This window comes from Aphidius gifuensis, linkage group LG4 (assembly GCF_014905175.1).
Source record: "Aphidius gifuensis isolate YNYX2018 linkage group LG4, ASM1490517v1, whole genome shotgun sequence".
Classification (NCBI taxonomy): domain Eukaryota; kingdom Metazoa; phylum Arthropoda; class Insecta; order Hymenoptera; family Braconidae; genus Aphidius; species Aphidius gifuensis.
Window position 1 is genome coordinate 4,800,339 of NC_057791.1, and position 25,656 is coordinate 4,825,994.

The 25,656-nt window shown below is 24.3% G+C and overlaps 9 protein-coding genes across 10 annotated transcripts; 4 read left to right on the forward strand and 5 right to left on the reverse strand.

Annotated features, from left to right (window-relative positions):
- Positions 1–13: 13 nt before the first annotated feature.
- On the reverse strand, positions 14–2,961 carry LOC122854683 (protein O-mannosyl-transferase 2). The gene is made up of 4 exons (XM_044155588.1): positions 2,425–2,961; positions 2,261–2,344; positions 318–2,186; positions 14–253 (listed from the first exon to the last, which is right to left on the reverse strand). The coding sequence occupies exons 1-4, from the start codon at positions 2,493–2,495 to the stop codon at positions 148–150; spliced, it is 2,130 nt and encodes a 709-aa protein (XP_044011523.1). The 5' UTR covers positions 2,496–2,961; the 3' UTR covers positions 14–147.
- Positions 2,962–3,168: 207 nt separating this feature from the next.
- On the forward strand, positions 3,169–3,972 carry LOC122854739 (transmembrane protein 138). The gene is made up of 4 exons (XM_044155678.1): positions 3,169–3,349; positions 3,415–3,487; positions 3,555–3,729; positions 3,799–3,972. The coding sequence occupies exons 1-4, from the start codon at positions 3,216–3,218 to the stop codon at positions 3,888–3,890; spliced, it is 474 nt and encodes a 157-aa protein (XP_044011613.1). The 5' UTR covers positions 3,169–3,215; the 3' UTR covers positions 3,891–3,972.
- Positions 3,913–6,851, reverse strand: LOC122854678 (E3 SUMO-protein ligase ZBED1). The gene is made up of 2 exons (XM_044155582.1): positions 5,159–6,851; positions 3,913–5,082 (listed from the first exon to the last, which is right to left on the reverse strand). The coding sequence occupies exons 1-2, from the start codon at positions 6,500–6,502 to the stop codon at positions 4,165–4,167; spliced, it is 2,262 nt and encodes a 753-aa protein (XP_044011517.1). The 5' UTR covers positions 6,503–6,851; the 3' UTR covers positions 3,913–4,164.
- Positions 6,852–7,019: 168 nt separating this feature from the next.
- Positions 7,020–8,742, forward strand: LOC122854721 (ribokinase-like). Its single transcript, XM_044155659.1, has 7 exons — positions 7,020–7,249; positions 7,310–7,442; positions 7,520–7,646; positions 7,718–7,879; positions 7,958–8,049; positions 8,123–8,311; positions 8,376–8,742. The coding sequence occupies exons 1-7, from the start codon at positions 7,203–7,205 to the stop codon at positions 8,550–8,552; spliced, it is 927 nt and encodes a 308-aa protein (XP_044011594.1). The 5' UTR covers positions 7,020–7,202; the 3' UTR covers positions 8,553–8,742.
- Positions 8,743–11,401: 2,659 nt separating this feature from the next.
- LOC122853756 (transportin-1) lies at positions 11,402–17,136 on the reverse strand. Its single transcript, XM_044154174.1, has 7 exons — positions 16,968–17,136; positions 16,250–16,325; positions 14,031–15,995; positions 13,842–13,940; positions 13,364–13,554; positions 13,162–13,288; positions 11,402–13,017 (listed from the first exon to the last, which is right to left on the reverse strand). The coding sequence occupies exons 1-6, from the start codon at positions 17,070–17,072 to the stop codon at positions 13,181–13,183; spliced, it is 2,544 nt and encodes an 847-aa protein (XP_044010109.1). The 5' UTR covers positions 17,073–17,136; the 3' UTR covers positions 11,402–13,017; positions 13,162–13,180.
- Positions 17,137–17,746: 610 nt separating this feature from the next.
- Positions 17,747–19,309, forward strand: LOC122854715 (protein FAM50 homolog). 2 transcript variants are annotated; one of them, XM_044155651.1, is made up of 4 exons: positions 17,747–17,991; positions 18,056–18,772; positions 18,833–19,100; positions 19,177–19,309. In XM_044155651.1, the coding sequence occupies exons 2-4, from the start codon at positions 18,079–18,081 to the stop codon at positions 19,292–19,294; spliced, it is 1,080 nt and encodes a 359-aa protein (XP_044011586.1). In that variant the 5' UTR covers positions 17,747–17,991; positions 18,056–18,078; the 3' UTR covers positions 19,295–19,309. The 2 variants fall into 2 exon arrangements, with proteins under 2 accessions (XP_044011586.1, XP_044011587.1); XM_044155652.1 differs by having other exon boundaries at positions 18,062–18,772.
- A 59-nt stretch (positions 19,310–19,368) lies between these two features.
- On the reverse strand, positions 19,369–20,832 carry LOC122854722 (CDAN1-interacting nuclease 1). Its single transcript, XM_044155660.1, has 6 exons — positions 20,671–20,832; positions 20,490–20,594; positions 20,274–20,404; positions 20,109–20,188; positions 19,981–20,030; positions 19,369–19,898 (listed from the first exon to the last, which is right to left on the reverse strand). The coding sequence occupies exons 1-6, from the start codon at positions 20,766–20,768 to the stop codon at positions 19,499–19,501; spliced, it is 864 nt and encodes a 287-aa protein (XP_044011595.1). The 5' UTR covers positions 20,769–20,832; the 3' UTR covers positions 19,369–19,498.
- Positions 20,833–21,004: 172 nt separating this feature from the next.
- LOC122854738 (thyroid transcription factor 1-associated protein 26 homolog) lies at positions 21,005–21,891 on the forward strand. Its single transcript, XM_044155677.1, has 3 exons — positions 21,005–21,265; positions 21,375–21,549; positions 21,610–21,891. Exons 1-3 carry the CDS (start codon positions 21,130–21,132, stop codon positions 21,854–21,856), a joined length of 558 nt encoding a protein of 185 aa, XP_044011612.1. The 5' UTR covers positions 21,005–21,129; the 3' UTR covers positions 21,857–21,891.
- A 47-nt stretch (positions 21,892–21,938) lies between these two features.
- Positions 21,939–25,416, reverse strand: LOC122854705 (disks large 1 tumor suppressor protein-like). Its single transcript, XM_044155637.1, has 11 exons — positions 25,109–25,416; positions 24,581–24,696; positions 24,304–24,517; positions 24,061–24,221; positions 23,738–23,987; positions 23,550–23,655; positions 23,330–23,473; positions 23,091–23,257; positions 22,918–23,027; positions 22,762–22,853; positions 21,939–22,684 (listed from the first exon to the last, which is right to left on the reverse strand). The coding sequence occupies exons 2-11, from the start codon at positions 24,646–24,648 to the stop codon at positions 22,572–22,574; spliced, it is 1,425 nt and encodes a 474-aa protein (XP_044011572.1). The 5' UTR covers positions 24,649–24,696; positions 25,109–25,416; the 3' UTR covers positions 21,939–22,571.
- Positions 25,417–25,656: the final 240 nt, after the last annotated feature.

Consider the following 25,656-nt stretch of genomic DNA (forward strand, 5'->3'; position numbering starts at 1 on the left):
TGCAACAGTTTTTATTTATTTTTTTTTTTTAAATAAATTAATTTTTATTTGAATAATTTGTATTAATAAATTACTCTATATATATTTATTAAACTTGGTATAAAAATATAAATAAAATAAATTTTTATTTTAATAATTAATGATCATTTAAAATTCCCATGAATCCATCCACTTTAAACCGTACATAGTACTGTTTGGTGAATTAGCTGTTGGTCCATCAAAGCCATATGTCAGCGGTGCAAAAAGATAAAAGCTAAAAAGAAAATTTTAGATTAGCATAAAAGTTTCTATTAATAATATTTTATGTTACACAATACCTGTAGACAATTGTTGATATGATAAAACCAAATATAATTTGATTAATTGTATTAGCAGTTGTAGATTTAAATTTAACATCAATATAATCCATGATAAAATTAATGGTAATACTTGTAAGCATTGTATTGTATATCAATGCTGGAAAATAATGATGAAAATATAAAATACGTGTCATACACCAAAATGGTAAATAATGAAGTAACCAAGCAATAAATAACCATCCTCCATTATTACGAAATTTATCTTTAATAATGATTAAATTATCTTGATTATTATTGCAACGTTTTTTTTGTACTGATGTATAAATATATATAATTAAAAATATAATAATAAATATAATATTATTCCACCATATAATTGGATTACCAAGTAAATAAATTTTTTTAGGACTACCAGAAAAATATTGTCCACGATAATTAATTGGCCATTGCCATGGACGTGATGTAACTTCACCTTCTTTAATTTTAAGTTGTGAATTACCTTGTAACATAACATTATGTGATTCAATAAATCTTGATATAAAACTTGGTGCATAAACATGTAAACTAATATTTGGTAATTTATCATGATTATTTGTTTCAATATTCCATAAATTTGATTTTGATCTTATATTTGGATCACATGATACTTCTTGTTGATCAAATGCCCATTTTGGTAGTATTTTTGTTGATACCAATACACAATGTTGTAAATAATGAAATAATTTAAATTTTGTTGTAACTGTTCTAATAATATCACCATCATTACCATTTTCAATAACAATTTTCCATACATCATTTGCATCACCAGTACCATTTTCACCATAACCAGTAACTTGATAATGTTTTTTAGTAACTGGTGCTGGTTCTTTGTGTGAATGTAAATTACGTTTTGTAATAATATGCTCAAGACGTATTAAATCACCACTTTTTATAAATTCTGGTTTATCTGGTATAATATTTGTATCAAATTTTTTAACAAGCCATAAATTATTTTCATCTTTATGTGAATATGTTGTTATTTGTTGTTGTCTAGCACCAATACCTTCAGGATATAAATGCCAATGTGAATGTAAATAACCACCACCAGCACGATGATTTTTAATTGTTATTTTAGCACCATATGCAAGATCTCTTGGCATTGATGAATTATATAATGAATTACCCTCAAATAATGATTGATATTCTGAGCTAAAAAAACCATCACCACTACCACTTTTATTTAATACTTGAAGATGAATATAAAAAAATAATATATAAAATAAACTTGGTATTATTATTAAACATAATGCTCTTGCAAATAATTGTTTAACAACATTTATAAATGGTTTTGTTAAATCACCAAGTTCTCTCCATAGTTCATATATTGTATAAAAACCAACTAATATTACAACAAATAAACCAACAAATTTAACAGCCATAACACATGATAATGATATACCAGTAAATATCATCCAAAACCACCAAATTGGTGTAAATTCTTTATCCTTATAATTTCCAATACGTGTCATTCCCCATGTTGAACACATCATAAAACATAATAATATAGGATCCAATAATATATATCTATTTAATGTTAACATACCACTATCAAATAAAACAAATATTGCTGATAAAGTTGATGCTCTTATTGATAATGTTAAATCCCAAACAATTAAAAATGCAAGTGGTACTATTGTTGATCCCAATAATGTACAAAATAAACGCATACCAATATAATTTGTATCACCATATTTATCACCTGGTTTTTCAAATGGATATTTACCATCATAACCAGTTAAATAGCCAGAAAAACCAATTAACATTTTACCCAATGGTGGATGTACATCAAAAAAAAATGTACGATTTATATACCAACTTCCCATTTTTCCAAAATGTGTTTCATCCCAGCTAAAATTATATAAATATATTATTAATGTTTTATTTATAATAATAATAATTAATTATTTATTAATTTTGTTTACCACACATGATCTGGCTGTGATACATTCCAAAATCTTGTTGCAATTGTAAGTACAATAATTAATCCAAAAATATACCACCATGTTCTGAAATAAAATACAAAATAATATATGATAATTAGATTATTAATTAATTAATTAATTAAATATAAACAAATGTTACTTACAAATTTGATGATTTTTTACAATCATTGACAGGAATATTTTGTTGTTTATCTTGTTTTTTGTTGATGCTCATTTTTAAAAAAATATATATATTTAATGTTTATTTATATAAAATAATTTAAAAAAGTGTTATCAAATATATTGTAAGCATAATGTTACTTTTTTTCAGTCATCATTTGTGTGTCTACTTTTTATTTTGAGAATCTATAACGGGATATTTAAACCTGTTTGTATATGATGATGTTTAAAGTGGTTTGGAGTAAAGAAGAAGAGAGAAGAAAAAGAAAGGTTTAATCAAAGACAAGAATGGAAATGTAACACGTAGATGGAAATTCCATTCCTGTAAACAATTCAATTTTCAAAAATAAAGCTCTCATGATTTTAAAAATAGAGCTCCAATGAAATTTCAATCAATATCAAGTGCTCTAAATGACAAAAAAAAAAGAGCTTGATAAAAATCAAAACAATTTGTTTGTTTTAAATTCAGCTGACAATCATTATTATTAAAAAACATTTTGACTATTTGACAATCATATGATATATGGTCCCGTAGAATACCCCCGACTGTATAGGGATATTTGATAATATAATTATTATTTTTTTATAATATAACCAGCACATGCGCATGAAACAAATCTATTAACTCTTTAAAAAATATTCGTTAGTTACCAAGGCAATAACAAAAACATTAAAAAAAAAATCCATCAAACTGTAAATAAATTTATATAAATAAAAAATCAATCTAAATGAAAATTAATTTAAAATAAACGAAATCATTTATAATTATTAGCAAATGAATACGAAATTAACTAGGCAATATACACTAATAGTGTTTTTTCAAAATTTATTATTACTATTTGATATTTTGATAAATTGTTTTTATAGTTTTGCTAGAAATTATTCAATTGAACTTCTTTGTATATATGTGTAAGTGAAATTAAAAAAATATTATAAATTATTAATTTAATTAATTAATTTTTTATTGGTTTTAGTATTCAAGATTTTATTTTAATTGTTGCATTAACAATTCTTCTTGTTAATTTTTTTTCAACATATGTATTTCGGGTAAGATAATAAAATTTATATTTCAAAATTTAAAATAAGCTAAATTTTTGTAATTTACTTTTTCAAGTCAGGACTTATTCAACTTTTATACGTTAGATTTCGTACGACACTTGTTATTTGTGTTGTTTATATTATCCTGAGTATTAGTCTTCATGTATGGCACATGACAATTCACTGGCATCAACCATTAACTCATTATTGGACCCGAGGTTTTCATACTTTATACACTATCCAAAGAACAGGTAAATAAAAAAAAATAAAATCTACAAAACAATTATCTTAAAACGAATAATGCAATTTTTATTTTTCAGTTTCCGTAATTTATTATTACTTGTATAAAAGAGCATCTTTAAAAATTGGAGATCCAAGATTTTATGAAAGCTCTATTTGGCTAGAAAAATAAATAGTAAATAGTAAATCCCTTTTTTTTTTTTTAAATTTATTTCTTGTTACCCTTTGAATTGTACAAATTGATACACAATATGCTAAAAATATTTATTGATAAACATTATTTGTACTTGTATTTTACGTGAAAATAATAAATGAAAATAATTGTTTATATTAAAAGAAAAAAAAAAAAAAGAAATAGTATTAAAAACTTTAACGAATACATCATTATTATTTTTTTTTTTACACTAATAGATATTTAAAAAGCTTATTAATTATATAATTATAAATTAAATAATAATATTTGATACTTGATCATAATTACCATGAAGAAATACAAGTTTATCAACAATATTTGGTGGTAAATTTGCACGTTGAGTATTATAAATAATTTGTATTTCTGGTAATATTCTTGATGGTGGTATACAACAAGCTGGTACACAATTATATTTTCTTGCTAATTTAGTTAAATTTGGACATTTTGATATATTATTTGCCCACCATTGAATTGGACAACTATCAAGTGATGCAGATTCTTCAGATTGATATTGTTGTAATTCTAATTCAGCTTTTTCATGTACTGACATTTTTGTTGATTTTGGTGATACAATACCACCAAACATTAATTGTAAACGATTTTTTTTAGTTGGTGGTTCACATTCATGTTTAATACTATCATTATTATTATTCATTGTATCTTTTTGAATAATAATTTTTAACATATTTTTAATTGGTATAAATGTTAAATTTTTATCATCTTCATTATCATGAGTAAATTGTTTAAATCTTGGATCAAGTGTTGTTGCTGTTTTTAATAAAGATGATACAGATGTATCTCTATATGGTTCAAATAATTTTTTTGATAAATTTGCTTTAAATTTTCTAGTATTATTATTATCATCATGTTGTGGTTTTAAATAAGTTTCAACAAGTTGTCCTAATAATGGTTTTATCAATGACATTAATGGAAATTTAACTTCACTTAATGTCATTATTGTGTCTTTGAAATATTGTAATACATTAACAAGATCATCAATTTTTTCCCATTCATCATCTGTTATTATTGGTACATCATGTTCAATATTATCATCTTCATTATTATATAATGTTGAAGTTATTATATTACGTCTAAGTGATATTTGTTCTAACATATTATATGTTGTTGTCCAAATTGATGGATAATCCATTACTAAACCATTAACTGTTAACTGTAATTTATAAATACATATTGTATTAGTAAAATAAAAAAAGATATAAATTATTTTTTAAATTATTTAAACATACCTCTTGTTCAAGTTGTTCTTGTAAATTTAATGATCCAGCTGCTGAATGATCAGAAGTTAAATTTCCAATAATTGCACGACATTTTTGTAATATTTTTTCAACATCAGGATCATAAAAACATGTTTGAGCACAAAGTTCAAGTGTATATAATAAACATGGTACAACATTTAATCCACGATTTTTTAATGCCATCATTAATTCTTCTCTTGTTGTTGCAACAACAACAGCTGTTATATTATCTAACTTTAAATTCCATTCATTTATTATTAAATTAAATGCATTATTCCATGAATTTTCATCCCAATCAATTGGTCCATGTAATGTACTTAATGTTTTAATTTCAAGTACTGTTTCATCTGGATTTTGATAATAAACACAAAATGTAAAAAATGATTCATTTGTATTTGATTTCCATTCTTCAATTGTTAAACCAATTTCATTATCAATATTATATAAATCATTGATAATTCTTTCTTTATATGTTTCACATTTTGTTGGTATTATTTTTTCTTCAATTTGTTCTTTTGTTGGTAATTGTATATCACAACCACCAATTGTATTTATTAATTTTTGAAAACCACGTCCTTCAATAACACCTGGTAATTGAAGATCCATTACAATAAATGATGTTATTGCATCAATTATTGTTTTTTCTTCATTATTTGATTTTAATTGTATATCATCAGTCATAATAAATTCAACATTTTGATGATTACTTGTACTTGTTGTAGTATCATTTAATGAATTTTTCATAACAACATTAACTGGTTGATCAATCATATTATCATCAAAATTAGCAATAGCATTTTGGTCAATATATTGGTAATCATTATCAACATGTAATGTACCATCAAGATTTGCTGTATACACATGTTGTTGTTGATGTTGATGTTGTTGTTGTTGCTGTTGTTGTTGTTGAGAAGAATTTGCTTTTAATAATCTTTTTTGTGCACGTTTTTCTTTTGTTGGTTGTGATAATACAACTTTTTTTGGTGGTGTTTCTAATTCTAATTGCATTAATTCTTGATTATGTTTATTTTGTAAATGCATACGTAAATTACTTGTATTTTTATTATATGCAATTTGTGTTCTACATATTAAACAAACAATTTTATGTTTTGTTACAATTTCACTATCTTCTGTTGCTGGAAAACCAAAATACTTCCAATATATACTTCTCATTGTTTGTGGTACAACAATTCTTTGATAATCAACCACATTTTTATTATCTTCATTCGGCATGTTTCTTAATACCAATTCTGATACACTTTTATTTTGTAGTATAATAAGTTTGTCTGTTGCTTGTTCTTCTTGTTTTTGTTTTTTTATTTTACTTTTATTCATTGTTAATAAATACCTTTAGTATTATTAAACGAAATGTATTTTAATTATTATTAAAATATTTTCGTTTTATCATTTGTTTATCTACACGTTATTGTCGTCTTGTTATGGATTGTTTGATAATGTAGAGTAACACAATATTCTTGATGTAGTAGATTGATAAAACAAAATTTAAATATATTTTCAACAATTAAATATTGATATTTTTTATGTTTTACAATGTAAATAGATATCTATAATCCATAAATTAAAAAATATTGATTAAAATAGTGCTAAATTAAGACAAAATGACCAAGCGAAGCTTCTCTTTCATTTTCTTTCTCTTTTTTTTATTCACTATCAGTTGCACAATGCAGTCGATATTACACCGTCATTGTGTTCTTGCAACAGTTTCGCCAACTGTTAAAATCTTATTTTATTGCGCATTGAACAATTGTCATGCCCCCCTCCACACAAAAACACACAAATTCAAAAAGAACAAAATTTTAATTATTTTGCATGTTGTAAAATAGCCTTTTTACCAAAACATGACACACCAAAAAAAAAAAATAATGCTTTTTAATTGCTTTTAATCTTATCTTATCTTATTTTTTTTTTTTTTGAATATGAGTTTAATCAACTTAACTCAGTTAAATATGGTTGGCATATTGACTGCTTAGTAATTCAATATTTACATTAAATATTAGACAAATCAAAATTAAAAATGTCGAGTATTGTTGTCGTTGGTTCTTGTATGATAGATTCTACTAGGTAAATAAAAAATTTAAAAATAATATTCGAATTAAATTCTAATGATAATATTTATTTCAGTTTTTCTGAAAGATTACCAAAACCTGGTGAAACAATTGCTGGAACGAGATTTGATAAAACATTTGGTGGTAAAGGAGCAAATCAATGTGTTGCAGCAGCAAAACTTGGAGCAACAACAAGTCTCATTGCTGCTGTTAGAAAAATAATATAATTTAAATTAAAAACATGTTAATTGGTTTATTTGATAATTGATTGTTCATGTAATTTCAGCTGGGTAATGATGCTTCTGGTAGAGAATACATAAACCAACTGGAAAAATATAAAATTAATAGTGAACATGTGAAATTGGTGCCTGATGTATCAAGTGGATCAGCTCAAATAATGGTAGCTGAAAATGGTATTAATTATTTTATTTTGATAAACTGAATAGTTGATTTATTAAATAAATAAAAAATATTTATTTTACAGGTGAAAATATGATTGTTATTGTAAAAGGTGCTAATGATTATCTTACATCAGATGATGTTAATAAAGCTCGACAAACAATTAAAAATGCATCAGTACTTATCACTCAATTTGAATCAAGTCTAGATGCAACTCTTGAAGCATTAAAGCTACACAAAGGACATGGTATTTTTTAAATGTTTTTTTACATATAATATACATGTATATTTATAATTTTCAAAACTTGTTTTTAATTTTAAATAGGTACTTCAATTCTCAATGGAGCACCTGCACTTGCTAATCCTGGACGTGAAATTCTTGAAAGCTGTGATATATTTTGTGTCAATGAAACTGAAGTTAGTTTATTTGTTAATGAATTTTTTAATACTTGTTAATTAATCTGGTGTATAATTTATATTAATTTATCAGGCACAAATAATGACGGGAATTGAACCATTAAATTTAATTAATGCTCAAGATGCTTTGGATAAACTTTTTATTCAAGGATGTAAAATAGTTATTATCACTTTAGGAGGTACTGGTTCAGTATTTGCTACTAGAAAACAACAAAAAATGATTCATATTCCTGTAGAAATTGTTAAACCAATTGACACGACTGTAAGTAAAAATTTTATAAAATATTCAATGTCAATAATATTAATTAACTGATGGAATATTTCAGGGGGCTGGTGATGCATTTTTAGGAGCACTAGCATATTTTTTATGTTATCATGAAAAATTATCATTGGAAGAAAAAATTATAAGAGCTTCGAAAATTGCTACAGAATCTGTTTTAAAAATTGGCACTCAAAGTAGTTTTCCGACTAAAAATGAATTACCACAAGAGTTATTTTTATAACAACATTTTGTGTTAAATAAATAAATGAATAAAATTTTTTATTTAATTCTCTTTGTCGAATTTCTCATTTTGGAGTTACTGTTCGAAATAACTTTGATTGCTACAGCCTATTTATTGGCGCTAGAGATGATGGCTACAAAATGTTTTTTATTTGTAAAATTACTCTTTGCCTCCTCTATATTCCTGTTACCCTACATTATTTTTTTCATGTAAAATTTAAATATTATTGAATAAAATTAGAGAATTATAAATAAAAAGAGGTAGGTCTTGAAAAAAACAGAATAAATCTTTGCCTATTCTATATTCCTGTTACCCTATTTTAATTTTTTTATGTAAATTTAAATATTAATTGATGAAATTAGAGAATTATAAAAGAAAGGAGGTAATAGTCGCCAAAAAACTAAATACCTCTTTGCCTCATCTATATTCGTGTTAATATCTTTTATTTTTTTTGAAAAAAATTCAAATAGTATTAGATAAAATTAGGCAACTTTATAAGAGAAATAGAAGGAAAGTAAAAACAAAACCAAATACCTCTTTGGCTCTTTTATATTCCTGTTTAAGATCTCTAATTTTTTTAAAGAAATTAATTAAAAATAATTAATTAAAATTAGGGAATTATAAGGAAAAAGAGGTAAATTGAATAAAATACGGGATACCTCTTTGCCAGTTCTATATTCCTGTACAAAATCTCTAATTTTCTTAAAAAAATTTGAAAATTATTAAATAGAATTAGGGAATCATAAAGAAAAAGAGGTTAATTAAATAAAATACGAAATACCTCTGTGCATGTTTTATATTCCTGTTCAAAATCTCTAATTTTTTCAAAGAAATTTTTTAAAAAATTAAATAGAATTAGGTAATTATAAGGAAAAAGAGGTAAATTGAATAAAATACGGAATACTTCTTTGCCTGTTCTATATTCCTGTTCAAAATCTCTAATTTTTTTGAAGAAATTTTAAAAATAGTTAAATAGAATTACGGAATTATAAGAAAAAAGAGCTTTCTCAAAAATTATAGGCGAATTCTTCAAATAACCAGGGATACATTATCGAAGAAGAGTTATTTCGGTTCGGATGTCATGAGCGCCGAAAGTCAAGAAAAATGCTGTTGCTGTGGGTGAAATAGTATTGAAAAATTAAAAAAAAATGTCGATTAAAATTTCAGTTTTTTATATGACATTGCTTGTTTATATACGGATTAAACGAATTTTTTTGAAAAATACTTTTTTAATCATATAACTGACAATCTCTTAAAAGTAATAAATGATTCTGAAATTTTGATGTAGCTTCATTATGCTACCGATTGCAACAGTATAATAAAAACTATTTATTCATATTGTTTAAATTTTATTATATGATTATTTAATGTCGAGGAAAAATTCAATGTGTCTAACTTTGAATGAAAAAAGAGTCGGAGAAATTTAAAAATTGAGTAACTTGTCAGTGGCAATATTGTTGAGCAGTATATCAAGAAGTTTTTTACAAATTTTCAGATATTTTTTTTAATTATTTACTGAGTTATTAATTTAACAACAAATTGCGCGTATACTGTTTGTATTTATATGGATATACAAACGCGCGAACATACGCGTTCGCGAGAGAGGGGGCTGACGATCACGCATACATAGCCCTAACGGCAGCTCGCAATTTGTTGTTAAATTAATAACTCAGTAAATAATTATTAAAAATATCTGAAAATTTGTAAAAAACTTCTTGATATACTTAATATTGATATTACTCAATTTTTAAATTTCTCCGACTCTTTTTTCATTCAAAGTTAGACACATTGAATTTTTCCTCGACATTAAATAATCATATAATAAAAATTAAACAATATGAATAAATGAGTTTTTTTATTATACTGTTGCAATCGGTAGCTTATAATGAAGCTACAGTCAAAATTTCAGGTCGATTTATTACTTTTTAAAGAAGTTGTCTCGAGTTATATGATTAAAAAAAAGTATTTTTTTCAAAAAAAAAAATTTCGTTTTTATTTTTTATCTCGTAAACTAATTATCATATAAAAAAGTTTATTTGGAGAAAAACATGTATTTTTTAATTTTATCGACGACTGTATTTTTTTTTTTTTAATTTTTCAATTTTAATTTTTCTTAATTTCCACCCACAGCAACATAGCATTTTCTTGACTTTCGAGCGCTCGACGTGTTATTGCATCCAGACCCTCAATTATCAATTACTTTTTTTCTCATTTTGATACAAATTTAATCACCATTGATATATTTCAGAAAAATTAGAAAATTTATTATAACATACAATTGGTTATTAAAAGGAAATATTATTCGAAATAAATAAAATAACGTATTTGTTTAGCAACATTTCAAAAGTCAATTTATTGAAAAATGTTAATTGTTCTCTGAATAATACAAAGAGACCAACACATACCATTTTTAAACAATGTTTTTTTTTTATACAGCATGGACTATTTTATTTTTAAAACATTTTATTTTTTCAATGATTTTATGTTGTCAGATTATACCAAGATCTTGAGTCCTATATAAAATAAAAACAAAAAAAAAAAACAAAAAAAATTACTTATAATCATTATAATAATATCACAATTGAAATGCTGGCTGAGTAGAAAAAAAAAAAAAAAAAAAAAAGTCTAGTAGATTGATTTAAAAAAAAAATTGTTTAATTTGTATTTACTATAAATTTAAATTGAAAACGATGATAACTTTAGCATAATTATTTATCTATGCTTTCAAAGTTTTACATAATAATTTTGTTCGAAATATTTCTTACGATGAAATAAAAAAAGAAGTAGAACAAAAAAATAATAGCCAATAATACAAAGAAAATTAAATATAACATTTTCGATTGTTAGAATTATTTTACCTATGGCATTAGCCTCATTCAATTCAATCAGTCGAACTGATATTTTAAAACTCAGTTGGGATTCTCTGATCACATGTATATCATTATTATTTTATTATTTTTTTTTTTTACATAGATGCAAATTATTGCATCACGTACATCAACAATCTATGCACGTATATTTAAAAAGTTTTTAGCTTTAGTTTACAAATATACCCAATATTTTGTACCATAGATTTCACGTCATAGATTCAAAAACCCTGTGAATAGAGCACTACATGAAAATATTGATAACAAATAAAAAAATTATTATCATTATTATTTATATTATTATAAACAACAATAAGACGAATAAACAAAAAAAATTAAATTATTAAGCTAATATTTTTACATGCTAAATATTATCAATGAACAATTAATTGAGTTTAATTTCACATCTTCACTCAGGAATGGAAAGAAGAAAAGAAAACTATCAAAACAAAAAAAAAAAATAAAAAAAAAAATAGCCTAATATCACAATATGTTAAATTTGAATTTATTTGAACGAAATGACAATTCATTGGACGTTCATTAGATCATAAAAAATAGTACGGAATAAATATCCGTTTTCTTTTTATGTTTTTTCATATAAGTAAAAAGTTTGAATAATTAGATCCTAAATTTAATTTTTTTTTCGTCAAATTTTATATCAAGACTTAATAAAAAATTAACAGGAGTGAAAAGCAATTATTAAAAATAAATTACTGAAAAAAAAGTATAAAGAAATGTTTTTTTTTTTTTTTTATTTATGATGTCATAGGAAGAAAAATATATTCACAGTGCACGTTGAGTTCTATAACGTGACATCTATGCTTATCTTGTAGAATAAAATTTAAAAAAAAAAAAAAGAAAAAAAAAAAACAGATTTACTCATATCGCTCAGTGTTTATTGTATAGCTACAAATTACACCATTACTTTTCTTAGTTTTTTGTTATTATTAAAGTTTATTTTTTTTTTTTGACTTATCGGAATTTAAGTTTAAACAACAATTTAAATGTTGTAAAATTTTTTTTTTTTTTCATTATTTTTTTTTTTAAAACAAAATATATTGTGTATGGTTTTTTTTATTAATTATTGTAATGTTATTTTTTTTTCTTTTTCTTTTTCATTATTACAATGTTTAATTTGTCATATTTTTTTTAAATTTCCCCCTTTTTAATTTACTTTTTTTTTTCAACTGTTTACAAATTGAAAGATTATGATTGTACTATCAAACCCGCCTACTTATTTACCCCCCTACAATCTGGTCAAAATTTATTTAATTATTCAAATTTTTTTAAATTATTTATTTATGTAGTCACGACTCAATAATGTTAGTTAAAACATTCTCATCTAAATGTATCATTGTGTTGTTGCTTTCTTCAAAAGCCATAATACAAATTTTCATGTCCAAAATTTAAATAAATATATTTTCCCCTAGGTTGGACACACTTCTTTGTCGGTGATAATGAAAGATTAATCATCGACGAATGATAATTACGCTGGATTTTGTGATGAGAAGAGGCCGTGGTTTCACCCACCCACCCTGTCAATCTAAGTTTTATAATCCCCGCCCGTCCCCAATCGGCCGTCCCCATTAAATGGCCGTCTGTAATATTAATAATATTTTTGTTTTTAAAATACAATACGCACATTATCATTATATATATTGGTATATAATATTTCTTTCATTATTATTATTTATATTATTATTTTTTTTTAAAGAAAAAAAAAAAAAAAAAAAAAAACTTACAATAATTAGGCGGGGTCGTTCAAACGCCGTACATGTTGTGGAGTCTTTCGCCAAGTTGAGATGGAAATTGATCAGAAAATCTTTTCCAATTTTCAGCACCAACTTGATTTTTGAAACCATGTAAAATCTAAAGAAAATTAATTTAAATTATTTATAAGAAATTTCGATTTAATGAATTTAATTTCGCCATAGTAATACGTACTTTTTGAAACATTTCTTTAAGATCTTCTCTTGGTGCAACCCAAGATGCAACAGCGTCACAAAAGAATATAAAATCTGGTACAACACCAGCTGGATTAACTGTAATCATCTGGCACATACCTCTAAAAGCAGAATCTTTTTCCTCGTTATCACGAATATTTCTCAGTGATACACACCTATTGATAAGTAAAAAAAAATTATATTACATTTATTGTATAATAATTTTATGCTTAATATTTAATTGCATTCTATTTTATAATATAAATTTACTAATGTCTTAATAGACAAAAGTATTTATTGTTTTTCTTTTTTTTATAAATAAATATTCAAAACGATTATAAAAAAAAAAAAAAACATATACATAATAATAAATTGTAATGAGTGCTTTATCTTGTCCTATAAATAAACAAAAAATAAATAAATTGAATTAATTAACAATTAAAGACTAGTAATAATAAAAATATAGATAAATAAATTACCTAATTTAATTGATATTTCTCCAATAGCCCAAGAAGCATTGTTGCATACAGATATAAAGGAAGGATTTAAATTTTGTCCTAATATTGGCATAAAGTCAGCTGAAACAAAAAAAAAAAGAAAACATTAATAAACCAATCGAATAATTATGATGATAAATAAATAAATTAATAAAAGAAATTATCACTCACGTATGCATGGAAGTACATGTTGAAAACATGCCTTTGTCAAATCACCAAGTAATGCAAAACTACTTTGTCTAACTTCAGGCATTGGATCTTGCATACATTGATATAGTAATTGCATAACATTACTATTCATAACCAATCTTTCAATATGACCATCTAAACCTTCAGCTAAACCACTCAATAAATCTAATGCAACAATCATAAAATCTTTATCTGGTGCTTCAAATTGTTCTGGACTTTGTGTATTAGCAATATGTTGATTTAGTGTTTGTTCAACAAGTGATACACAACGTCTATAAACTGGTTCGCAATATGGTAAAAAACCAGATTGTAATGCTGTTGCAACTGATGATAAACATTCAAGTAATGGAAATAAATCTTTATCTTCATCTTTAAGTATATTCCATTTATTAATTAATGGTGGCATTAATAAATTAATATAATCTGGTTTATTTAAATGATGTCCAACTGATTCAGCTAATGTACCAATAGCATCATAAAGTATTAATAAATTTTTATGTTGATATTTACCAAATGCAAATACTAATGTTTCAAGTATAAAACCAAGATATGGTACAAGCTCAGTACATGCTTCTTCTTCAAGTGTTGCAAATGCTGAACATGCTGCTTCTTGTACACGTTTATTACCATCTAATACACGTTTTAATAATTCAGTCATTAATGGCTTTAAATATGTATCATGTGGTTGTGCACATACCCAATGTGAATATCTACTTAATGTCCAACATGTTATTGCACGTACTAATGCTTTTTTATCACTTAAACAACCAATTAAATATGGTATTAATTCAGATAAATGTTGTATCATACCATCCATACAACCTTCAGCAATAGCACCAAGTGCAAGTATACCAGATTCTTTAATTTCCCAATCTTGATGAAATAATGTTTCTTTTAATATTGGTACTAAAACAGGTAATAAATCTTCTCTAAATACACCAGCAAGCATATCAAGTGCTGCAGCTGAACATTTACGTAAATTCCAATCACTAAGTGATGAATCATCATCACTACAATCTTCAGTATCAGTATCATCATCAATTGTACCACCATTTTCATCTGAATGTTTATTCATTGTTGGATGTAATGTATGATGAGTTTTTGATTTATGAAAACGTGGTCTAATATCCTCCTCTCTATCTGGTATCATTTCATCTTCTTCAACATCACCTTTTAATAATATTATATCAATTTCTGAATATTTCATTCCACCAACTAGTATTGGTACAAGTCTTGGTAAATGTGGTCCTAATGCTTCATTACATATTTCTTGTTCAGCCAATGATAACCAAAATTCACATGCTTCTAATGCAACATCAACATTTGGATCTTGTGTACGTAATAACATATATTCAATAATATTATGCATATGTGGAATTAAACGATCCATACGTACTTCCAATAACATAACTAATGCACGACATACATTTTTACGTACTTCTGATTCTTCATCAGTTGCTAAATGAAATAGATTTTCAAGAAAACTATCTATATGTAACATTAATGCTTGTGTACGACTTATTATAAATTGATTAACACATGCTATTGCATGTGATCTTATTTTTGGACTTGTATGTTTAAAAAATTGTAAAAATTTTGGTATTAATACATTTAATGGTCTATTAAGTGCATCTGAATCTAATAATTCAGCTGAATCTTCACATATTTTTTGTAATGCACCAAATGCACCTTCACATACATTATAATCCTCGGAATCTAACATTTGACATAATGCCGGCAATAATTCTGGCCATGTTGTTAATTCACCTTTTGATGCTATTGTTGTTATTAATATTCCAACTGTCGCCCGTATCATTGAAGATGGATCTCCAACTGCTGATAGACATTCTTGTTTTATAAAATTTGTAACTTCAGGAACAAATTTATGATAATGTGCTCTCACATTATTTTTTAATATTAATCCACTTAGTGATCTTGTTGATACTTCTGTTAAACATAAAATTATAATCATAATAATAAGTAATAATTTTAGTTTAAAATATATCCAGTAGGTATTCTATTTTTAATGTGTATAAGAAGCTGATGAAAAAAAAAAAAAAAAAAAACATAATAATGCTTATGATCAACTAACTAGGTGAATCATTTTCTTTTTTTTTTCCTTTCATTTCTTCAACACAATAAAAATATAAACATTGGATATTATTTTCATTTAATATTTAATTTTGTTAAAACTCTCTTACCTTCACTTGTAAGTTTGGTTAGGACAAATATAAGATAATTGTTGAAATCTGGAAATTTATTCAACTCTTCCAATTTCTATAATTCAATATATTAAGAAAAATAATAATAATAATATCATAAATAAACAAACATTGTTGACTCAAGATAAATTCAAGATCAATGCTACAAAAATATTTTGACAACACAAAGGACATTATTATCAATCAAAATTTTCCCCCAATTTATTCACATGAAAGAACAAGTAGAAATTATTTCAGCCTTAATTTGCAATAAAAAAAAAAAAAGTAATACATTGTAAACAAAAAACAATAACAATTTATGATAAAAATAAAAACTAAATAAATATATGCTTTGAAAAAGTAACAGATTTTATGCAATGCATCGCGGCCATAATTCTTTTTTCTTTTTTTTTTTCTCTCAATATGAATTTTGGTAGGAAAAAAAAATTAAAAAAAAAATTAAACAATAACTAAATGTTTTAATGCAATATTAAATTAATAAACAATATTGTGCAAATAATAATATTAATAATGATAAAATTAAAAATTGTATTCACCCGGCAAAATAAATTTTTATCCCCAGAGTATAAAAATGTGTCAATAAAAGCACGCCCTTGACCGCGCATCGACCCATCAAAACTTAAAATTGACCTATTCACTTGATTATCAAAATAATTAATATTTTTAATTAATATAAATTAAATTTAAAAAAGGATACTTGTTGAACAGCTCTTTGAGTTGCTGTGTCTGGGCTTTGAGACTCTTGAAGTAGCGTCAAAATTTGTCTAAGTCCTTCCTCCTGCGGTTGCCACGCCATTTTCATCGTGTTTTTCAATGTAGTACCACCGAGTCCGTACCAAAGCTAGCCTTCTCTGACCTCCCCAGGCGTGCAACAACGGAAGTTACCCCCACTATTTAATACATATCAAAAAACTTAAATTTATATTTATTGTCAATTATTCATATTTTATTTTACTTAAAATATATTATATTTATTTTAATATTTATTTTAATGTATTTGGTAAATTTTATAATTTATTTTAAAATATAACTAGCAAGTAGACAATTGAATAACGAAGTCATCATGGAATTATTTCCGCTTTCAATTTGACATTTGGAATTTATAAATTATTATTCATTCAATATAATTAATTATTAATTAATAAAATAGGATTAATATTGAATAATTTGATGATTAATATGAAAAAAAAAAAAAGCAAACTTTTGTATATTATTAATTTATAATAATCAATTAATTATTTATAAAATTTAACGTTGTATTTTTTTTTTAAATAAATATTTTTTTTATTATGTTAAATTTATGTATATTTTTAGAGGGAAAAAATAGAACCAGTTGTGTTATTAATTTGTTATCAATTAATTGAAAATTGAAATTAAAAAATTTCAAATTTTTGGTATTGTAGCCTTAAGGTCAATCTAGGGAATTTATGCATTTCAATATTGGCACAATAATAATTACTAAACAACATGGTCGACATATATTTTGTTATTGTTGTTGAAAAAAAATAATTTACAAATAATTTACAACATATTTAATTGATATTTACTGTTGATTTTTCTTTTAGATAAGAATTTCTTTCACTGTGTATTAACTATCTATTGGCAGTTTTGCTTTCTGTTGACAAAATTATTTAATTTCAAGCAAGCCTTGTATTTAAAACTTGCTTTCTTTTTTTTGATAAATAATTTTGTCAATATTAATCCTTGATCTCTAGTTAAAGGTAAGAAAATAAATTTTCAATTTTCATCAAAAAGTAGACTAATATTAAATTTATGATTTTTCAGATAAAGAAATACAATTAGTAAAAATGGCACACTACAAAGGAGCAGCTAGTGAAGCTGGACGAGCAATGCAGTTAATGAGAAAACGTGAAATCGCACAACAAGAAATTGAATTTAAGAAAAAAAAAATGATTGAAGACAAATTATACAATATTGATGATAAATTTGCAACTCAATATAATGCTGTTGAACAACAATTAAAAACATCAACAGTTGGTCTTGTAACAGTAAATGAAATGAAAGCAAAACAAGAAAATGCAGCTCAAGAAAGAGCAAAAAAATTAGCACAAAAAACTCGTGAAAAAGAACAAGAAAAAGAAAGAGAACTTGCAGTAAAACAAGCTGAAAAAAGTAAACAAAAAAAACAAATACAAACACTTTCATTTGATTTAGATGAAGATGACGATGACGATGAAAAAGAAAAAAATATATCATCAAAAAAAAAATCAAAAAAATCAAAAAAAAAGGAAAAACAAGAACAAAGTCAAGAAGATTTATGTCAAGCAGTTTCTAATCCTGCTAAAAAAGTTAAAAAAAATCCAGATGTTGATACAAGCTTTTTACCAGATAGAGAAAGAGAAGAAGAAGAAAATCGTTTAAGAGAAGAGCTAAGACAAGAATGGCAAACTCGACAAAATGCATTAAAAGAAGAAGAAATTGAAATAACATTCAGTTACTGGGATGGATCAGGACACAGAAGAAATGTTGTCATGAAAAAAGGTATTTATCTTAATAAATTTTAACTTGAAAAATTTATAAATTAATTAAACTCTTTTTCAGGTAATTCAATTTATCAATTACTTCAACGTTGCTTGGAAGTTCTTCGTCGTGAATTTAGTGAGCTTAAAACAGTTATGGCTGATCAACTGATGTATGTCAAAGAAGATCTTATTTTACCACATCATTATACATTTTATGATTTTATTGTTACAAAAGCACGTGGTAAAAGTGGTCCATTATTTACATTTGATGTACATGATGATATTCGTATGGTACATGATGCATCAGTTGAAACTGAAGAATCTCATGCTGGAAAAGTTTTACTAAGGTAATATTATATTTACATATTTTTATAATATTTATAATATTTATTTTAAATAATTTTATATTTTATTATTTTTTAGATCTTGGTATGAAAGAAATAAACATATATTTCCTGCAAGTAGATGGGAGCCATTTGATCCAACAAAAACTTATGATAAATATACAATTTCTGATAAAAATAAAAAAAATGAAAAATAAATGTTAATATAATGTAAAATGTAAATTAAAAAATTAAGTATTTCTTTAAACAAATTGTTATTAAAAAATTTAAATTTCATGATAAGCATTGTATTTATAATTTTTTTTACAATTTATAAATATTTGTAATTGTTTTTTTTTTTTCTCTATTAAATAAATAAAAAAAGAAATTGAGTATATATACAAAATTGCATAGACAAATTTCTATAAATTAATTTTTGGTTTAGAATTAATTTTTATGGATGTTGGATCCATGTATGATATAGTTTCTGGAAAATGATCTAAAACAATAAATTTTTTTTCACTTAATTGTACAACTTCATCAACAAAACCAAACCAATAAATAACAAGACCCGGTCCAAATCTATTCCAATAGCTTAAAAATTGTTTATCAACATGTGTATTATGAATATCAGGTGTGCCAAAACGTGCTTTAGATTCAATCCAATTAATAATAAATCCATCAACAGCTATTGGAATTTCAAGTTTTATATCTGGAGTTTTATCATATCCTCGAGATTTTAAATCATCTTCAGTTTGATATGCTATATTTCTTTGTTCAAGTAATAGCTGAAGTTTTATTTCATATTCATAGCCAATTGATCTAAAAAAATAAAATTAATCAAACTATCATAACTAATTTATTTAACAAATGTAAATTTATATTTTTATATTAAAAAACTTACGTGCTAAATGCATCTGATATCAATCCATTTCTATCATCATAAAGAGCAGCCTAGAAATTACATTTATTAATATTAATTAAACAATAAATAATTTTATAATAATTAGATTAAATTTCAATTTAAATTACCAAATATATTTCATATGCCAAATCACAATTTTTGATTAGTGATGTGTCTTTTAATAATTTTGATATATCAGCTTTAGTTACTGTAAATATTTAAAAAATTAAAACAATTAATAGATGAATTTTAACAAGTGCATGAAACAAGATAAATAATAATTATAAAAATACCATTAGCATCCTCTGCTAGAGCATATTTTTCCATGATAATTCGAGCAACCATAGCTGGTGATAAATTTTCTTGCTGAGCAATTCTAACAATAATTCCAGGTGGTTGATTCATTTGCTTGGCTTTTTTGTATCTATGAAATATCAACACACAATTTATTAATTACACTACACCATTTATTTAAACAAAACAAATTAATAAAATAAAAAAATACTGACTGTCCTAAGAAATCATATCTGCTACCATACAATTTGTATCTATATTTTTTCATTCGAATCTGAACTTCAGATGATAAAATACCATGAATAGCATTTGGTAAAATACTGTAAACAATAAAAAAATAATTAATATGATAAAGTTATAAATAATATAAGTTAAATAAACAAAACAAAAATTTACTCTGGATATTTTTTTAGTAAAAAATCAGCACAATCTCTGCTTAATCCTCGAAATTTTTTAATATCTTCAACAATTGTTTCGAATAGTGATGCTTTCATTTTGAATAACTAATAATAGTTAATAATTAAATAATAAATATAAACAATTTAAAAAATTGTTTGTTGTTGTTTACAGATTGTTTAGACACACTTAGTTGGTAGGTTATATGTTTGTTATGAGTGGTTATGAGCTCCAAAATTTTGTGCGATCTCTATTCTCTCTCTCTCTCTCCCTCGTTCTCTCTAATCTTCTCTCTCAGGTAAATTGGGTATAGTCTGAGGTTTACTGTACTAAACTATAGTAAAGTTAGAAAAACAGCTGGTATTTAGTAGCCTCATTTTCTAATCTTGCACTTGCACTTGCACTAAACTGTAATAATAAAATAACATAAATAATATCTAAATCAAGCACGTGTAAATCATGGAACCTGATTTTAAAAAGCCTCATCAAAATAATCATTTAAAAAATAATAAAACTGATACTAATAACACAAGTAATAAGATACCATTTGATAAAAAGAAATATCGTTTAAAAAAATACAGCAATAAATATAAAGGTAATGAAATTTATATCTAGATTAGGTTATGTTGTTATAAAAATTTTATTAATTATTATTATATATGTAAAATAATATTTATCATTTATTTTATTATCATTATTTAAAGTTGATAAATGGGAAGAAAAAAGAAAAAAATCTGTTATTCATAGATTTTATAATGATCTTCAAAAAACACAAAAAAAAGATTTATTAAAACAAGGAAATAATCAAAAAAATGATTCATCAACATCAGAAAATACTCAGGATAATGGAAAATCATTGGAGACACCAAAAACAGATGAGTAAGTAAATTATAAATACTTTAAGTATAACGAAAAATTAATTTAAATGTTTTTTTTTAGAAAACGAAAACATCAACCAAATGCATTTGTGGCAGCAAAATTAGCTTTTAAAAAAAAACAAGAAGAAAAAGATCACAAAATAAAAGCTATTTTAAAAGCAAAAGCTGAAAGAGAAGAGGCAATAAAAAAATATAAAGAAAAGAAATTTAAAAAAACAAAAATGTTAACAAAAAATACAAGAAGAGGACAACCAGTTATGAAAGACAGATTAGAATTTTTATTAGAAAAAATTCAAGAAAAGGTATAATCATTGTTTAAAAAATTTCTAGTTAAATTTTGAAAATGATTTGTTTTTTTATAAAAATATTTGATTATATTTAAGACAATTTTTAATAATAATAAACTTAGCTGGATGTTAATTTAGCTTTTAATTAAATTAAAATTGACTTGATAGAAAATCAACATCATCTGTTTATAAACATTTATAAAATCAAGAAAATATCATGAGTTTCATTATTTTTTAAACTTTATTATTTATTTTCAATTGTTTACATATTATTATTATTTCAACACCATCAATAACAATTGTAATTGAGAGGACATGAATTTTGTAGTCATAATTAAAACAATAGTTTCTCTTTTTTTCAACTTGAAAACAAAAGTTTTTTTTTTTGTTTCTATCAAGTTACAAAAACTAGAAACCATAAAATATGACTAGACATAAATTATGGCGCATTATGGTCTCAGTCTTGTTAAAATCAAAATAATAAAAAAAAATGTATAAGCTTAGAATATTATTAATCAAATAATATAAATGTATTTTTAAAAATCTAATCCCTGATTTATTTTTCTTTTATTATTAAAATACATTTAGAATGATTTTTACAAAAATGATTGAAAATTAATTTTGTACTTAACTGATGCATTGAGCAGTCTGACCTTTGGGAAGTATGATAATATTCAAGAGTATCAGACTGGCAATTGCATCCTGATCTTTGATAGGTAGTGACAAAGTTACAACATTACAGTTGTTGATCATCAGAAGATATCCAAATATGACTATAATGTGATTGTTCTTTAATAACAGATTTAACACTAGCATCAATTTCTTCTGGTGTATCACCTTCAACAATAGCTATAATTCAATTAAACATAAATTATTAAAAAATAATAAACAATTAAATATTATTAAAATAATTTAAATATAATTACCAGTAAAATATTTTTTAAATTCTTGCTCAATACTCATAAACTGGTCATACATTTGTGTTGCTTGTTTTTTATTAATTCTTTTGACCATTTCCCTGTTGACAATAATTCATCATATTAAATGTTCATATTAAATAAATAATTTTTTAAATAACTTACATTATAGAATCAATTGATTTTGGTTTTATAAAAATAGCAATTGGGTAAATTGGAACAGCTTGTAATCTTTTAATTGCATTACCACTTACATCAAGCACACAATGTTTTCTCTGTCAAATAAAAAATTAATTAATTAATAAATTAAAAATTAAAATTATTCGTTTAATATATACCTTTTCAAAAACATCTCTAACAGCTGCTATAGATGTGCCATAAAGATTATTATCAAGTTGTCCAACTTCAATAAACAACTGATTTTGTATATCAAGTTCCATTTGTTCTCTTGTAACAAAATGATAAAGTCCAGTTTCTTCATGACCTCTTTTAGCTCTTGTTGTGTCTAAAATTAAAAAACAAAATATTATAATATTTTGTTTTTCTTTTATTATTTTTCTTTATATAAAACACTTACGTGGTACACAAGTTGTAAATCGTTCACTAAATTCATTAATAAGATCATCAATTATACGATCTTTCAATAGACCCAGAATAATTATTGGTCTTGGATAATCAACTTCAGTTTTCTCAACTTTTTCATACGTCAAAACTGTCTTCACTACCTTAAATATTAAATATTAAATTTAACAGTTCATAAACAAATTTTAAAAAATTACAATGAAAATAATACTCACGTTCTTGAATAAAACTATCAGTACTTTCATTGAATTTGTCTTTTTTACTTTTTCTAAAAGGAAATTTCCAACTAAAACTTTTCTTTTTTTCATTAACTGTCAAGCTCTAAATTAAAAAATAAAATAAATATTATTATAAAAAGAAAATCTATTAAATTGACTATAATTTTTAAATGAAAAATAATTACTTTGTTTAAAAAACAAGTAGAATTTCCTTGATGAAATTTAATTGAACGATCACGTGCACGTTTTTTACGTTCCCATCTTTTATGTGATGGTATTATTCCTAATTCTTCTTCATGTAATCCAGTTATTTTTTTTGCTTGCCACCATTCAATATCACTAGCATTTGTAGCATGTAAAACATCACCAAATTTAAATGCAACACCTCGACTTGGCAGACCATCATCATTATTTGGATCATAATCAAAAAGTGCCCTGTTAAAAAAAAAATTAATACAACATTCATTTCGATATTTAAATTTATTAAATAACAAAAAAAATAAATTACCTAACGTAGATTGATTTTTTTCTAGTATCAATATTTCTTTGTATTGATGTTTTTGATAGTGTTGAAGAAAGTTCTTGTCTAATTGCTGTAATTTTTTTATCTAACTGATTGTACTCTTGTATCTTGTATTCTACTTCAATTTTTACAATATTTTCTGGACCCTGAAGAAAAAGTAAAAAAAAAAATTAAAATAAATTCAATTAATAATAATAATTACAGCTGAATTTTTTAATCAATAATTACTTTTAATACAGCAACAGCTTTTTGATGAACAGCTGATTGTAGGTCAATACCATTGACTCTTAATATTTGATCACCACATTTTAATTGACCATTTGAATGAGCTAATCCACCAGGTACTATATATGATATAAAAATACCAGCACCACTTTCACCACCAATAATATGAAAACCAAGACCTGATGGTCCTTTGGACAATGTTACTGTCCTCACATTGCTGCAAGTATTATTAAATTATTAATGTATATTCTACAAAATAATTCGATAAAAAATTTATTACCTTTTGTTACGTTTTTCCCATGATAAAAGAGAATCAGTTGGAAATTTTTTTTCCATACTTCGTGTCATATTTTATATATTTTACAAATTGATTGTAAATATTATTATAATATTTATCTGAAAAATCAAAAAAATTAATAAACCACTAATTTGGTTATATTGTATTTAATAAATTTATTTATTTATAGCATTTATAAATCTTTAATTTTTAATAAAAACCAAGTGTTTTTTTTTTTCCTCCTCTAATATATATGTATAATTCGGCGGGAGGAAAAATATATAAATAAAGCATCCATCATCTGCGCATGTGCTTTTATTCAAAAGAGAAAAAAAAATTAATATATATATTTATAATTAATTGTTAAACCACGTGGTGATTTTAGTTGACGTAATAAATAAAAATGCTATCGTCAAGCGTCACCACGCGTATGACTAATATTAGATTAATTTTTTTTACCAAGCTCACATTGTTGTTATATTTTGAAAGCTTTGTAATAAATATAATTTATTTATAAAAATTAAAACTTACCGTTATTGTTTATTTTAGACACATGAAAATATATTTTTGTAAATATTTGTATCAGTTTAACTTTAATTTTATTGTCTTGATTGGTCTAGGTCAAGGATTACTTTGACAGTTGTTTATTGCTTACACTTGAACATTCACAGTGATGTAATCAACTAATATGTAAATTAAATAATGAACACAAACATCACATCACATCAATGTATGTAAATCCTAGAGTGTCTTCCCCAAAATACAGCCGACAGAATTCAGAAAGCTGAAAGACCAAGGGGTAGGAAAAGCTGATCAAGCCTGAAGACTAGAAACCAGGTGTTAATTTTTTTTTTTTCAAGGTTTCGAGGCGCCTGTAAGAGGCGCTAGTGAAACCAATCATTCAAAAATCCAAAACACATTCAAAGTACCTAAAACGAAAGAGAAAAAGTTCATATTGTTTTATTATTTGTTTTTATAAAAATATATCGTTTAAAATGTTGTTAGAAATTTTTTTTCGATTTCGAATTCTAAGTTATTTCGATTTCATCGATTTTTGAACTTGACCCTTTCAGCCGGCA

What these genes read in the sequence shown, in the direction of transcription:
- LOC122854678 (XM_044155582.1), bottom strand. Translation starts at nt 6,502, where the DNA reads ATGAATAAAAGTAAAATAAAAAAACAAAAACAAGAAGAACAAGCAACA. An exon ending in AAGAACAACTTGAACAAGAG is followed by an intron (nt 5,083 to 5,158) that starts GTATGTTTAAAT and finishes TATAAATTACAG; the next exon opens with TTAACAGTTAATGGTTTAGT.
- LOC122854721 (XM_044155659.1), top strand. Translation starts at nt 7,203, where the DNA reads ATGTCGAGTATTGTTGTCGTTGGTTCTTGTATGATAGATTCTACTAG. An exon ending in TGTATGATAGATTCTACTAG is followed by an intron (nt 7,250 to 7,309) that starts GTAAATAAAAAA and finishes TATTTATTTCAG; the next exon opens with TTTTTCTGAAAGATTACCAA. An exon ending in TTAAACCAATTGACACGACT is followed by an intron (nt 8,312 to 8,375) that starts GTAAGTAAAAAT and finishes GGAATATTTCAG; the next exon opens with GGGGCTGGTGATGCATTTTT.
- LOC122854722 (XM_044155660.1), bottom strand. Translation starts at nt 20,768, where the DNA reads ATGAAAGCATCACTATTCGAAACAATTGTTGAAGATATTAAAAAATTT. An exon ending in TTACTAAAAAAATATCCAGA is followed by an intron (nt 20,595 to 20,670) that starts GTAAATTTTTGT and finishes TATTGTTTACAG; the next exon opens with TATTTTACCAAATGCTATTC. An exon ending in TCTAGCAGAGGATGCTAATG is followed by an intron (nt 20,189 to 20,273) that starts GTATTTTTATAA and finishes AAATATTTACAG; the next exon opens with TAACTAAAGCTGATATATCA.
- LOC122854715 (XM_044155651.1), top strand. Translation starts at nt 18,079, where the DNA reads ATGGCACACTACAAAGGAGCAGCTAGTGAAGCTGGACGAGCAATGCAG. An exon ending in AAATGTTGTCATGAAAAAAG is followed by an intron (nt 18,773 to 18,832) that starts GTATTTATCTTA and finishes ACTCTTTTTCAG; the next exon opens with GTAATTCAATTTATCAATTA. An exon ending in GCTGGAAAAGTTTTACTAAG is followed by an intron (nt 19,101 to 19,176) that starts GTAATATTATAT and finishes ATTATTTTTTAG; the next exon opens with ATCTTGGTATGAAAGAAATA.
- LOC122854705 (XM_044155637.1), bottom strand. Translation starts at nt 24,648, where the DNA reads ATGACACGAAGTATGGAAAAAAAATTTCCAACTGATTCTCTTTTATCA. An exon ending in AAGCTGTTGCTGTATTAAAA is followed by an intron (nt 24,222 to 24,303) that starts GTAATTATTGAT and finishes CTTTTTCTTCAG; the next exon opens with GGTCCAGAAAATATTGTAAA. An exon ending in TTAGAGATGTTTTTGAAAAG is followed by an intron (nt 23,028 to 23,090) that starts GTATATATTAAA and finishes TTTATTTGACAG; the next exon opens with AGAAAACATTGTGTGCTTGA.
- LOC122854739 (XM_044155678.1), top strand. Translation starts at nt 3,216, where the DNA reads ATGAATACGAAATTAACTAGGCAATATACACTAATAGTGTTTTTTCAA. An exon ending in GAACTTCTTTGTATATATGT is followed by an intron (nt 3,350 to 3,414) that starts GTAAGTGAAATT and finishes TATTGGTTTTAG; the next exon opens with TATTCAAGATTTTATTTTAA. An exon ending in ATACACTATCCAAAGAACAG is followed by an intron (nt 3,730 to 3,798) that starts GTAAATAAAAAA and finishes TTTATTTTTCAG; the next exon opens with TTTCCGTAATTTATTATTAC.
- LOC122853756 (XM_044154174.1), bottom strand. Translation starts at nt 17,072, where the DNA reads ATGAAAATGGCGTGGCAACCGCAGGAGGAAGGACTTAGACAAATTTTG. An exon ending in CTCAAAGAGCTGTTCAACAA is followed by an intron (nt 16,326 to 16,967) that starts GTATCCTTTTTT and finishes ATTGAATTATAG; the next exon opens with AAATTGGAAGAGTTGAATAA. An exon ending in TTAAAGAAATGTTTCAAAAA is followed by an intron (nt 13,289 to 13,363) that starts GTACGTATTACT and finishes AATTTTCTTTAG; the next exon opens with ATTTTACATGGTTTCAAAAA.
- LOC122854738 (XM_044155677.1), top strand. Translation starts at nt 21,130, where the DNA reads ATGGAACCTGATTTTAAAAAGCCTCATCAAAATAATCATTTAAAAAAT. An exon ending in ATACAGCAATAAATATAAAG is followed by an intron (nt 21,266 to 21,374) that starts GTAATGAAATTT and finishes CATTATTTAAAG; the next exon opens with TTGATAAATGGGAAGAAAAA. An exon ending in GAGACACCAAAAACAGATGA is followed by an intron (nt 21,550 to 21,609) that starts GTAAGTAAATTA and finishes GTTTTTTTTTAG; the next exon opens with AAAACGAAAACATCAACCAA.
- LOC122854683 (XM_044155588.1), bottom strand. Translation starts at nt 2,495, where the DNA reads ATGAGCATCAACAAAAAACAAGATAAACAACAAAATATTCCTGTCAAT. An exon ending in TCACAGCCAGATCATGTGTG is followed by an intron (nt 2,187 to 2,260) that starts GTAAACAAAATT and finishes ATATAATTTTAG; the next exon opens with CTGGGATGAAACACATTTTG. An exon ending in ATATCAACAATTGTCTACAG is followed by an intron (nt 254 to 317) that starts GTATTGTGTAAC and finishes TTTTCTTTTTAG; the next exon opens with CTTTTATCTTTTTGCACCGC.